Below are 12835 nucleotides of genomic sequence, written 5' to 3' on the forward strand. Positions count from 1 at the left end.
ATGTCGATGACTATAATTTGAGGCGACATTAGCTGGGTGCGGCTACCAAAACGGGTATATCATCTCGCGATGGATCATAGAGCACGTATATCCAATGCCGATGGAGCATGAAAGATCTCATGGACCCTTACTTGACTGAGCTTGTTTTATCGCCTTGATTGTGGTATAATTTGTGTCACTCCCGACTAATTTCATGAATTTCTCCGTTTTGGAGCTACCTCTATTGTTCGGAAGCATTCTGTATAATTTCTGACAGATTTGCGTCTGTGAATCTTTGTGATGGATCCCAGGGTGGAGAATTTCCTCTTATTCGGCAACCATTTCATGACCTTCTGGGACTCTGTAGGAGAAATACTGATTTGAATCTCTCTTGTGTGTGTAGCGAGATAACATCTACAGGTTCTTAGTTGGTTGATCCCTTGATCACAGTCAATTTCTAGAGCACACAGTAAGCTGGGCGCCGATGAGCAAGTGGTATTCTAATTTTGCAATACCGCGCCTCATCAAGAGATAGGGAAGTGATTAAATCGAGAAATAAAAGAGACACTAGTGACATGACATCTAATAATATCGTCGGCTCTCTGAGTTTATTCGGCGCCAGATCACTGGGAGCGCTTTTCCAGCTTGCATTCTCCCTTTTGCCACGGGGTGGCTATAACTTTAATGTGTGATCTCTCCTTGATCAGAGCCTCAAATCCATCATGTACCACTTGATCCAGGTGCAATCTAGCTGTGATCATCTTCTCGACATGCTTTAGTTTCCCTATGAGAAGTCATGTTAGAACGGGCCGACATGAACTTACAGAGGCAATTTACCTGAGCTGATTGCTTCTATAACCTCTTCAAATTCCTCAGATGAGTAGATCAATGCGCCTTGATACGTAATCTCCTTACGCAAAATCATATTTGGATCGAAGGTGACCGGCCGCTCAAACATTCCCACATTGACGACCACACCGCCTGGCCGTACAGAGATAAGGGCTCCTTCGAAGGACTTTGCAACACCTGCACATTCAAAAACGACATGAGGGCCTTCTGCTTCTCCAAACTCGCGAAGGGCGCCACTGAGGTCTGTCTTCGAAGGGTCAAAGATAGCACTGGCGCCAAACTCCTGGGCTCGGGCAATTCGCTGAGGGGACAGCTCGGAGACCAGGATGGATTGCACCCCAAATGCTTGAAGCGACAAAAGAATTGCGAGTCCGATCGGACCTGGTTAGGAGGTCACTTGAAAGATTCTTGAAGAAGCAGTCGAATATCTCGAGGTGGACTCACCCGCGCCCATGATCATAGCTGTTTGCCCTGGTTCGATCTTGCTAATTTTGACTGCATGCCATGCGACTGCCAGTGGCTCGACGAGAGCACCCACATCAAGAGGGATATTTTCAGGGAGACTATGAACCGTCTGTTGGTCCACACACACATACTCGGCGAAACCGCCACCAGTACCACTGTATCCAACCCATCCCAGCTTTTCGCATAGCTTGGGAACGCCGCGCTTGCAAGCTCCGCAGGTACCGTCATATATGATGGGTTCTACAACCACCCTCTGGCCGACTTTCCACCTCTTTGCGTCGGATCCAACTTCGACGATCGTCCCAGCAAATTCATGACCTGTAATCCGATGGTTGAGTTTTCTAGAACCCCAACTTTAGATTCTCTACATACCCAGAATGCAGGGCGCAGTCTTCCCTGTTAGACAATGTGGCTTGCTTGGGACCGTGAATGGTCCAACCAAGTACTCGTGCAAGTCTCTTGTGGTCAGTGATTAACCGAGGTGTAGAAAAGGACTATTCAACTTTACCTGACCCGCAGATTCCTGCCCATTCATTTTTAATTTTGACCATGTTCGGTCCACAATGTGGTTCGGGGACATCGTCCACTCGAAGGTCGCACCTAGCATGGAATTGAAGGGCTCTCATATTTCTCGATATAATTGTGCGTAGTGATCCTCGAATCGACTACGAAGAGAACATAAGTGCTTCGGGGTTGTCTGAAATAGTCTCTCAGACTTGCCCCGCACGATTAGCTCTTCTGCGCTGGAGATTCGAGGCCCGCTACTTAGGGGCGGATCCTATTTTGTACGGACTTTGCAAAGCCGGGCGCATATCCACTGAGCTATCTTGTGCTGAGTTGAACAGTGGAATTTTCTCTCGGCCACTGCACTATAGACCATGGCAATCATAGGAGATTTGATCGCCTTGCAGTTTTGACATCGCATTAGGGGAGTCCCATACTCTCCAAAGACAACAAGGGGAGATGATCCCCCTGAAAACGCGAAATAAATTTCTTCTTTTCAAATCCATTAATAAAATGGGTTTTTTCCAGGGGCCGAAATCGGTAAAATTAAAGAGAGAAGGGTCCAAGATGAAATGGCTGGCCGCTTCAAGAGAGCCCCAAGCGCCTCTAGACATACTTTGGCCGCTATGGTTGATAGAGTAACTTTCCAAAGCCAGTTCCGTAGCGTCTACGAAAATATGGGCAAGAGAAGTGTAACTGCTAATCAGCCGAGCCAGGGTTACTCCTCATGCGAATGGCGATGGAGAAATAGACCTGTAGAGATTTCAGGATTTCGTCCAGCAGTCGCAACCACTCAGCATCGGTTGGGTCCACGGCCGCACGGTCTGATCTGAGAGCTTCGGCAACTAAGGTTGCTGCGGCCACGTATGAATTGTCCAGCATAACGGTGGCGGTGTTTTGGACGGCGAATGTCCTAATATAAGTGATACCCAGACGCGCAATTTCCACGGCATTATCGTGGACAAGTCGACGTGAGGCTTCATGCGTCCAGCCCTTCAGAACAGGTGGCCGAGTATCGCTCCGTCCTTGTTTGCGCAATTGCGCTTTCTGTACTTTGAGTTGGGAAGTGAATGCAGCAACATTTGGATCCGGAAGTACTGCATGTGCAATCCAAAGCTCAGAGAGTCGAGACCGGACAGATTGTCCCTCTCTAATACAATGTCCACTGGTAGCGTCGCGTGCGACCTCGTCAGCTTTTGCTCGAAATTTGATGGTCTGTCGAGCGTATGGGCCTGGATCGGCAGTTGGCCATTGACTAATTGTCGTCATTTCGGCGACATAAATGCAAAGGTCAAACCAGGCTCTCAGTGTCGTTTTGCCGGACACGTCAATATTGGAGGGTCCGGGCGACAGGCAGGACAGAGTGGTGGAGTACGGCCAGCCCAGATGGAAGTTCCAGAGAGTTTCAGAAATCAGGCAGCTTATGGCGACAGTGCGACGAGTTCTCCTACTCATCACATCAGGGATCTCGTCGCCGTCACCTTCCAATAATGTCTGGTGCAGGCCAAGATCGAAAGTCAGAGGCTATGCAATCCCTATCCAACTCAGTCAGGTCGCGATTCTGATAGAGTGACAATCAAGAAGCACTCACCACAGCATATCCACACAGTCCTATCACGACCCAAGGTCATCACGTAGTAGCTGAGAAAGAGCATCCCTTGTAAAGTCGCGATGTTTGGATCTTCAAGTTCCGACACGATATCGGATTTGGCGATTCTTGTGTAGGCTGGAACTAATGCGCGCACCGCGAATTACAAGCTAACAGAGAGCTCTCTAGGAACTTTGAGTAGCATTGTGATCGTTGCCCCCGATCACGATGGGACAGGAAACTCTCACTGTGGATGACAGCAATACTCAGGGTTTGGAAATTTCAGTAGTTGTTAAATAACGACTTTTTCGGTTGAGTAGAGTTCATGTCAATCTGTAATTCAAACGACTGATAGTCAGGAGCATGATGATTGCGAACCATACCGGTAGGTGAAGAGACATGCAGAGGGTATGTTAGGCCAAAGTATATGCCTAGATAGGATCTGTCTGATAGCTAGTCGTCAAAGCCAGATCGAGTCGAAGGGTCATCACCTCAGCCTCGTACATGTGCTGTTATTAAGTCATGATATGAGTTCCGTGTCGCTAAGACCCCGCTCGATAGAACTCGAGGAGCTATCGAGTGAATAGCATTGCTATGTGATTGAATTTCCGGCTCGGCGCCCGAAACCAGATGCAAAAGATTCACATCGGTCGGATAAGCGTTGATTGTCGGCGAACTGGCTTGTCTGGGTTTGTCAAGGCTGTTCGCAGCTTCATGTGTCCTCCAAGAGGGATGGATCTCAATCTGCTTTTTCCGATGAGGCCTGGGGCTGGGACAGGCTAGAATGCCGGTAGAACAGGCCACTCCTATCTACGATGTGGCCTGCATTCTCACTCTGGGCTTCCTCTTTCGGTGGCGGTAACAAACGTTCATCAACACTTCTAGCAAGAGGTTCAAGTAGCCGGGTCTCACTTATAACAGTGGCCGGTAGTTTCAAAGTTTGCTTAGCTACTGAACCATCATAGGAGATGCCAAGTAAATTATGCCGATTCGGTATGCTCTGGCAGCTTAGGGTCTTGAGTGATTGTATTTGGTCGTCAAGGGCGCGGAGGTGTTCTCGAGAGCCCTACCTGAGATACGACGGTCTGCTCCTGCAGCGACTGCTTCGACTAATTGATCAAACTAACTTTCTGCGGTCTGAAAATTTGCTGACCTCGCAACGCAAATTCAAATTCTGGCATACGATGCAGGTAACACCGGGTGCGAGGCTTTGCGCGTCGCACTGGACAGAGTTAGTTTCACTGCCTCTTCCTAACATTCAGCTTCAAGAGAAGCCACGTGAGGGCATAGATACTCTTGTCTTGCGTTGACGACAACTGAAACAGGCCAGGGGTGCGCAACTGTGGGCACCGGAGCGCTTGCAGCGTTTCGTCTTGCGCGCATCCGCAGCGTGGGTTGGCGGTTCGTCTGAGCACGGAGTGGCACTCATCTGGCAAGAGAAACCAAAGCGTAGTGGCTCGGGGATGCAGAGCAAATGAAATTGCAATTTGCTGTTACAATAACACAAGAAGTCGGTCCCTTTGAGGGTCACGGAAATGTGATTATTTCCACGGAATCTCGACGTCGAAACAAGACGCCACAGCCTCCAGGGCCAGATCTCCCACAACTGCGGCGAGGTTCGCTACGGGGTTCGCCAGCTCCGCTTGTTCGTGGTGGTCCGCTGGGGGTCTAGGAAATGGACAACGTATCGAAGGTGGAGAAGGGGCCTAGTGGCCTTGCTCAGGGTTGAGATATTGATTTGTTTACCAGGCATACTCCGTGAATGAGCTGGGAACTAGATGTGTCGAGCAATTCGGCTCGCATTATCCGGCGAGAACAAATAATCGGCTAAGGTTTCCGACGGTTCAGCCGAGTAAATTCCCCAGTGAGGCCATGCTAGTCCTCATAGCCTCGCCCTTCTCTGACGACTTCGGCCGCTGCAGATAGTCCCTCAAACGACTAGACCGAACTGTGCGGGCCTATTATGCGACTGGTAGGTCCGCATCCAACGGATCTTGGGTTGCGGGGGCCAATACTACCGCCTCGTTCTCAATCTAACTAGCATATTTCACGCATTTCCAAGACAATTCCACGGCTCGATTATCCCGCAGCGCACGCTCCACGAGTGGCCAATGCACTTATAAAGCCCCCTAGATAGAAACACCATGCTATATGCTGGAGTTTGAACAAACTCCTGGGGGAAAAGGCAAGATGGAGACCACGCAGCGCCGTCCGTACACCTTAAAGACTGTCTTTCTTATCATCGGTGTCTCTTGGGGATCTGCGGCTTATGGCTATGCAGGAAGTATCATTGCAACTACTTTGGGCCAGCCCTCCTTTCTCGAATACATGGGCCTTCTCACAGCGCCAAATGCTGCCGACCTGATCGGGGCTATGAACGGTCTATTCTATGCCGGCGGCTTCGTTGGAGCAATGTGCATTGGCAAGATATCCGACCGTTACGGCAGGAAGTTCTCAATAACCCTAGGCGCTATCGTCATTCTGATTTCCAATGCGCTATTGGCTGGTTCGGTCAATCCACCAATGTTTATTGTCTTTCGATTCTTCCAGGGACTAGGGTAAGCTTTGTCGCTTTGCTTGCGATATAGTGTCTCAATTAACCGATATCATTAGAGCTTTTATCGAGTTGACTACAGTGCCTCTATGGATCACAGAGATTGTGCCCCCAAAGGACCGCGGAATGTTGAGTGATATCCATCCGATTTTTATCAACGTCGGCTATGTCACTGCGTCATACGTCGGAGTGGGATTCTACTACTATAAGAGCGGTGGAGGGAATGAATGGAGGGCTCCTCTGGCACTGGGCTGCCTCCCATGCATTTTGACACTGATCTGTGTCTACTTTGCTCCTGAAAGCCCAAGATACCTCCTGATCCGTGGCGAGTATGAAAAGGCATGGCAGATTGTCCGCAGCCTACATCATTCATCGAACAACTATGACGAGTCGTTTGCTCGAGAAGAATTTCGCCTCATGCGGGAACAGATTGAATTTGAGCGAATCAACCGTGTTTCCACCAGGGAATTGTTGACAACGGCATCATATCGAAAGAGGCTATTCATTGGCTGCGGATTACCATTTATACTCATGTCGTCAGGCGTCTTGGTCATTAATAGTGAGTTACCTTGTCAGGAGTATTCTATAAGCTAACGTTCTTCTAGACTACGGCACTATGCTGTATAGTGGCCTTGGTTATGACTCAGAACAACAGCTACAATTACAAGCAGGCTGGCTCGCTGTTTCATTTGTGATGAATATCATGGCGGTTCTTGTGGTTGATCGACTCCCACGGCCACATCTTATCACTATTGGTATGGTTGGCTGCGTTGCCGCAGTCGCAACTGAGGCTGCTCTTCAGGCCAAATATCTAGGGACTGACAACAGATCGGCCTTAGCGGCCGGCGTCGCTATGCTCTATGTCTATGTTTTCTTCTACGCCGTTTTCCTAGATGGTCCGACGTATTTCTATCTTGGGGAGATCTTTCCGAACCATCTACGGTCGCAAGGTATGACGATGGGTATGGGTAGCTTATGCCTCGCCAACATCATCTGGCTTCAAGCAGCTCCGAAGGCATTTGAAACCATTGGCTGGCATTACTACCTATTCTTTATCATCATCACAGCTATCGGCGCCATCTGGGTTTTTTTCACCTTCCCTGACACAAGAAATCTACCTTTGGAAGAAATCGCTGCTCTTTTTGGTGATGAGTCACATCAAGCGGCTACGGTCAGGGCTCATACCTCTGGTGCTGGGGACCAAGAGCCGAAATTGGACTCGCAAGAGCAATTGGAATTTAGCAAGGCTACTAAGTGACGATTCTGCAACTGAATTTAGGCTGGAGATCTAGTCGCCATACAGGGGGAACCATTCTTCGCTCTCAATTATCGAAAGCTTTGGCCAGTCAAGTTGGCTTTTGCAGTTTCTTTGGCAATATTGACAATAGAAGATACTATACCGTATGCCATTTCTTGTCTTTACTTATAGGTTACCTTACTGTACGTAAGCCAACTCACAAACATGTAAATATGTATGAGGTACCCACCACACTATAAAGGTATAAATACATTGCAAATGTAAGCCTTCACCCCATCACCTCTGGAACATACTTAACTCCGCGAATAATAATGACTGATATTTAACTACTAGGGCTCTAGACTAAGATGGACTTTGTTACTGAGCTCAATTACTGGTCGCGCCTTTCCACTACCCTATACTTATGTATGGATTGTCTGTTATGTTCGATTATCCGCGAGGCACATAGCCGGTACCCCAGGAATCTGAGCACTAGAAAATTGCCATTGCATTTGGTGCACTGCCTACACCACCTATTCCAGTCAAGATTAGTAGAATCTAGGTTTCTTAAGAGTACCACGTGCTTACCTGCGACGTTGTTTGGACTGCTTGTGAAAAAGAACGAATACTGGCCACGTCGCTTGCAGACCTCAGACAATTTTTCAAGATCCCACATCTCACCAATTGGTACCCCCCAGAGAGACAGAAGATACTGGTGATGGAACCAATCTTGGTTCGTTGGCCAGGCTTCAAATGCCGGCGCATCTCCCGCCACGGCACTGAAATAGTTGTCATGAAGAAATTCTATCATAGGTTGGGTTTGTTCGACCCCAACAAAGGTGCACTTTCTGGGATCCTTAGTGCCCAGGGCGACTCTCTGTTCCGTGTCCATTGAATTATACACATCAACAAAGCCAGAGCGGATGATTAGTATGTCTCCGTACTGGAACTTCACGTTTTCCTTTTCGGCACAAGCTCTGATTTCTTCCAAAGTGATACGATGTGTAGTGTTGGGATCGTAAGAACGCCCAGCATAGTCCCAGTAGTCGATGAGTACTCCTCGTCCAACTGGAAATGCAATCAGAAAGGGTGGCATGTAGCAACCGGCAATGTTAAACTCACCAATGCCATGCTCACACCATGCATGTACTCCACAGCGATTGGACGAAGTGATTTGATCTGGTGATAGCTATAGTATCTATTAGCATAGCAAGTATTGGCTGAAGAGTCCCTATTGTACTAACATTGTTGTAGAAGATATAGTTGCCTTCGTGAAAGTGACCAACATGTCGAAATCCATCCCACTTTTGCCGTCAGCGATGGTAAAGTATGACACGGGGCTCGTACCAACCTGCGAGCCACTCTGAGTGTTCATGTCGTAAAGGTCGTCGAACACTTGTGGAGAAAGTCTTTTAATAGTGTGTTTGAACGGTTCCCGGCCAAACACAGGAGGATTTGGGAGGTCTGCTCTCCAGCTTGGCACATGAATATCAGCAGCGTTGGCACACTTGAGGAAGAAGGGTTTTACTCTAAGTTAACAACTTCACCATCTTTAATCAGCTTGGCTGCGAACGCAACGCGTTGCGGTGTCAGAAGGTTCAAGCGCCCCAACTATGCACCGTATCTTCAGCACCGATACGAAGAGAGTGTCCAGGGATGCTATCTACCTCGTCATTCTCGCCCCAGAGCCAAGCAGCACCCTTGGGTGCTCCGTTAATCGGGGGCAAATCATTGAACTTGGGAAGGTTATCTGCTGAGGGATCTAACATGATTAGAGTGCAAAAACAATGCGTGGAAGAGGGTCAAGCTAAGCTGCGCAGACTATTCGAACAGTTTATCTAGTTCTTGTCACTGACGAAAGCTCCGGGGTCCGTTTCAAGCTAGCAAACGCAGGCACTAACCATAATAAGCGCTGTACGGATATTGCAGGCCTCAATATTAAGACTAGGACCGTGACCAGCGAAGGTCTCGCAGAACTTCTTGGAGCCGGCTTGGAAGTTGCCGAAGCCCTAGATTTCTGCTCTGGTCGAGCTAGGTCCGTGAACCGGATAATGTATGCCAGGTTGACCGCGCCTGGAGATCTTTCTCAAGCCTGAAGGCGCCCACGGATATGTCGGCCCGTTAGAACACGCTATAACCCTTTCCGAGATATTTTTGTAAGCCCAAAATCTTCCCGAGTGTGACATTATGTGTTTTTGTTTGCACTTGCTAGCATTATAAACATTGTACCTCTCTCCTATCCAGAATCGCAAAGCTGGGGAAGCATTTGGCCTATCACCTCGATTTGGGTTTGACAATTCCTACTTGATACGGCCGTCTACCAGGTCAACATGGGGAGTATCGCAGAACAAGGCCGTTTCCAGATCAAACCGCTCCACAATACATTCGCGTGTGAGATTTCTGGACCAGATCTTTCTCAGCCACTATCGGAAGCCGAGTTCCAGGAACTGACTGATATCCTTGCTGAGTATGGAGTGGCAATTATCCGCCAGACAAAAGCTACTGATGAGTCGTTGATTGCTTTGGGCCGTCAATGGGGTGAATTAGACAGCGTAGCACAGCACTACAAGTCTGGAAAGATCAAGCCACGAATTCCATACTACGAGATCTTCGACGTCGGAAATCTGAATGACAAGAACGAGATCGTCAACATTCAACATGATCCTCATCGCTCAGCATCAGCTAACGGGAATGCTACGTGGCACACTGATGGCGCCTTCAATCCACGACGGACAGGCATAAGCATCCTTCGCGGGGTGGAACTGCCTCCTCCCGGGACAGGAGGTCACACTGAATACTTGGACTCACGCCAAGCCTACGATGACCTATCTCCGGAAATGAAGGAGAAACTGGAAGGCCTGGTGACATGTAATAGCCTCTATCATAACCGCAAGGTCGCAAATCCAGATTCACCATTATTTGTAAGTCCTGCCCGCCGACCAATTTGATACTCCCCTTAGGCTGAGTCAATTCTTTTTATATTATGGTATTCGACATGTGTACACTTACTGACAATATCACAAATAGAAGGATATCAATGTCATGGACCATATCACCGCACGGCATAAACTTATCCAAATACATGAGCCTAGCGGGCGTAAGAATATATACCTATCTTCATATGCGCATCATATTGAAGGTATGGATATTGAAGAGGGTCAGGCTCTACTCAAACAGGTCTGGGATCACTGCTTACAGGAAAAATATATCTTCTGTCACCATTGGGAGAATAATAACGATGTCGCATTCTGGGATAATACTTGTGTATTACATAGAGCGACTCACGGTGCCTATGAAGGCAAGTTCCGCAGAGATATGCGGAGGGTCAGTGTGTTCGACATGTCAAAATGGGGGTATGGGGAGAATAGAGTTGAGGACGCTATTGGACAGGCACCATCCCAGTAGGATGCGCCCTAATATCTAAAAATATTTATTTTTAATTCCCCCATACATCTTAACTATCAGGGACAAGGACCGAGGGAAGGCTCTAAGGGGTTTTAGAGAGCTTTATACGTATAGAGAAGGCTTAAGAGTCCTAATATTACTATCTTTCCATACCCGGTTTCCCCCCTTAGGGTTAGACCCGATCTTAAGAAAGGTTTTCAAAAATGTAGTGTAATTAATAGAGTTTCCGAAGGCGAGACGAATACCCTAACTCTCATTTCTATATCTATTACATTACCTTCTTAGTGTTATGTTAAAAATAGGGCCTTAAAGGGTATTTAACGAGGTATACTAAGAGCGTCATAACTTTTGTTCGTAATAGGATTAGTCTACTAAGAGCGTTATAATTATCGATAAATTAGGATATTAATATTAATAAATATACTCTAGTAATCTATTATATAACTATAATATACTATTATCTATATAATTACTATCTTCCTCGTCCTCCTCCTCTTCCTCTCCTTTGTTATTATTATTTATCCTAACCAATATGATACCCTAGGCATAGCCCATGCCCTCCCTAGTTAGGAAATGTCTTAGCATAGAGTTTACTAAGGCACTACTGTTTCAGGAAAAAAGCTCACCTAAACCTAAAGGCTACACCTAATGTGAGGGTTTGGAAAGAGTTCTGCAACTAGCTAGCCAACCTAGTAATAAGGAGGATAAATCTGAGGAGAGAGAAGGAAGGAATGGCTATCCTTCCTTTCTCCTTATATCCTCCAACGCGCCGCAAGGAGGTAACTATTGTCCTCACCTCCTTACTCCTTTCCTTGCGTACTTGTTCTAGCTCCTTGCCTTCCCTTACGTACTTATTCCAACTCCTTACCTTCCCTTGCGTACGGTGTCTCAGCTGTCAGGACTTTGTATCCCTTGCACCGTGTGCGTCTTGACCAATCAGGAGGCAGCATTTCGCCTGTACATTGTACAGGTAAATCTTGACTAATCAGGAGGCAGTATTTCCTGGCGTTGGTCTTGGCGCTGGTTCGCCAGAACCGAGCCTTCTCCTGGGTTCAACCCATCACACCTAAACTTCGTAGTGCTCTTCGAATTACTCTAGACGTCTTCAATTTTATTGATTTTGAGAAGATTCGCCTCGATTAATCCGAAAATTACCTCAGATTTATGAAAATCATCGTAGTGCGGAAGTTCGCTAACCCTAGGGTTATTAGGGTTAATAATTTAGGGGTTTAAAAATTACGAATTTAAATTAGAAGCTCCCCCGCCGTAGTTAACCTTCGCTAGTCATTCCGACCAGTACGCTACTTAATAGTCCCTCTTATTCTCCAATTAAGACTCCCGACGATAAGCTACATAACTATATACTATATTACTAGACTTATCGTATTTAGATCTATACCGTTCACTAGTATACTATATAGAATCTAGCTAAGTACCTCCTCTATAAGCATACCTTCTCACTCGCTCGACGAAAGGCGATTATTTACGCCTATGCCCGTAATAATTATGTTCAGCCGGAGAAGGTAGCGACGCTAACGGGCCTAATTAACCCTATTAAGGGCCTATAACCCCCTATTACTATGTATCGATATCGTTAAGAGGGTTACGGAGTTATTTGTAGTAATCACGATAACATTCGGAAGTAGGCTAATAATAAATATTAATAGCGTAAATCTTAAGACTAGCCTATCTACTAGGACACCGTATACGCATAGACGTTCTTTACTAATCGAAATCTTATTAAGTATTTTATAGTGCGCGTTAATAGTAGTTTAGCTGAGGCTAGCCTATAGATTTCATCGTAAGTGTGAGGGTTTAGAAAGAGTTCTATAACTAGCTAGCTAACCTAGTAATAAGGAGGATAAATCTAAGGGGAGAGAAGTAAGGAATGACTATCCCTCTCTTCTCCTTATATCCTCTAACGCGCCGTAAGGAGGTAACTAGTATCCTTATCTCCTTACTCCTTCCTTATATATTTATTCCAGCTCCTTACTTTCCCTTACGTACTTATTCTAACTCCTTACCTTCCCTTACGTATAGTGTCTTAGCTATTAGGATTCTGTATCCCTTACACTATGTACGTCTTAACTAATCAGGAGGCAGCATTTCGCCTGTACATTGTAAAGGTGAATACACCTAATCAGAAGGTATGGTTTCCTGGCGTTAGTCTTAGCGCTGGTTCGCCAGAACTGAGCCTTCTCCTGGGTTCAACCCATCACACATTTATATCTTATAAAGTAGTTGATTAATTATA

General features: G+C 46.8%; 2 protein-coding genes across 2 annotated transcripts; one reads left to right on the top strand and one right to left on the bottom strand.

Annotated features, from left to right (window-relative positions):
* Window positions 1–2496: 2496 nt before the first annotated feature.
* On the bottom strand, window positions 2497–3066 carry PV07_06411 (uncharacterized protein; the record flags this gene model as incomplete). Its single annotated transcript, XM_016393389.1, has 1 exon — window positions 2497–3066. The coding sequence occupies one exon, from the start codon at window positions 3064–3066 to the stop codon at window positions 2497–2499; it is 570 nt and encodes a 189-aa protein (XP_016250908.1).
* A 6440-nt stretch (window positions 3067–9506) lies between these two features.
* PV07_06412 (uncharacterized protein) lies at window positions 9507–10581 on the top strand (the record flags this gene model as incomplete). Its single annotated transcript, XM_016393390.1, has 2 exons — window positions 9507–10097; window positions 10204–10581. The coding sequence occupies 2 exons, from the start codon at window positions 9507–9509 to the stop codon at window positions 10579–10581; spliced, it is 969 nt and encodes a 322-aa protein (XP_016250909.1).
* Window positions 10582–12835: the final 2254 nt, after the last annotated feature.

The sequence above is a fragment of the Cladophialophora immunda genome, assembly GCF_000835495.1.
Source record: "Cladophialophora immunda strain CBS 83496 unplaced genomic scaffold supercont1.3, whole genome shotgun sequence".
NCBI lineage: Eukaryota > Fungi > Ascomycota > Eurotiomycetes > Chaetothyriales > Herpotrichiellaceae > Cladophialophora > Cladophialophora immunda.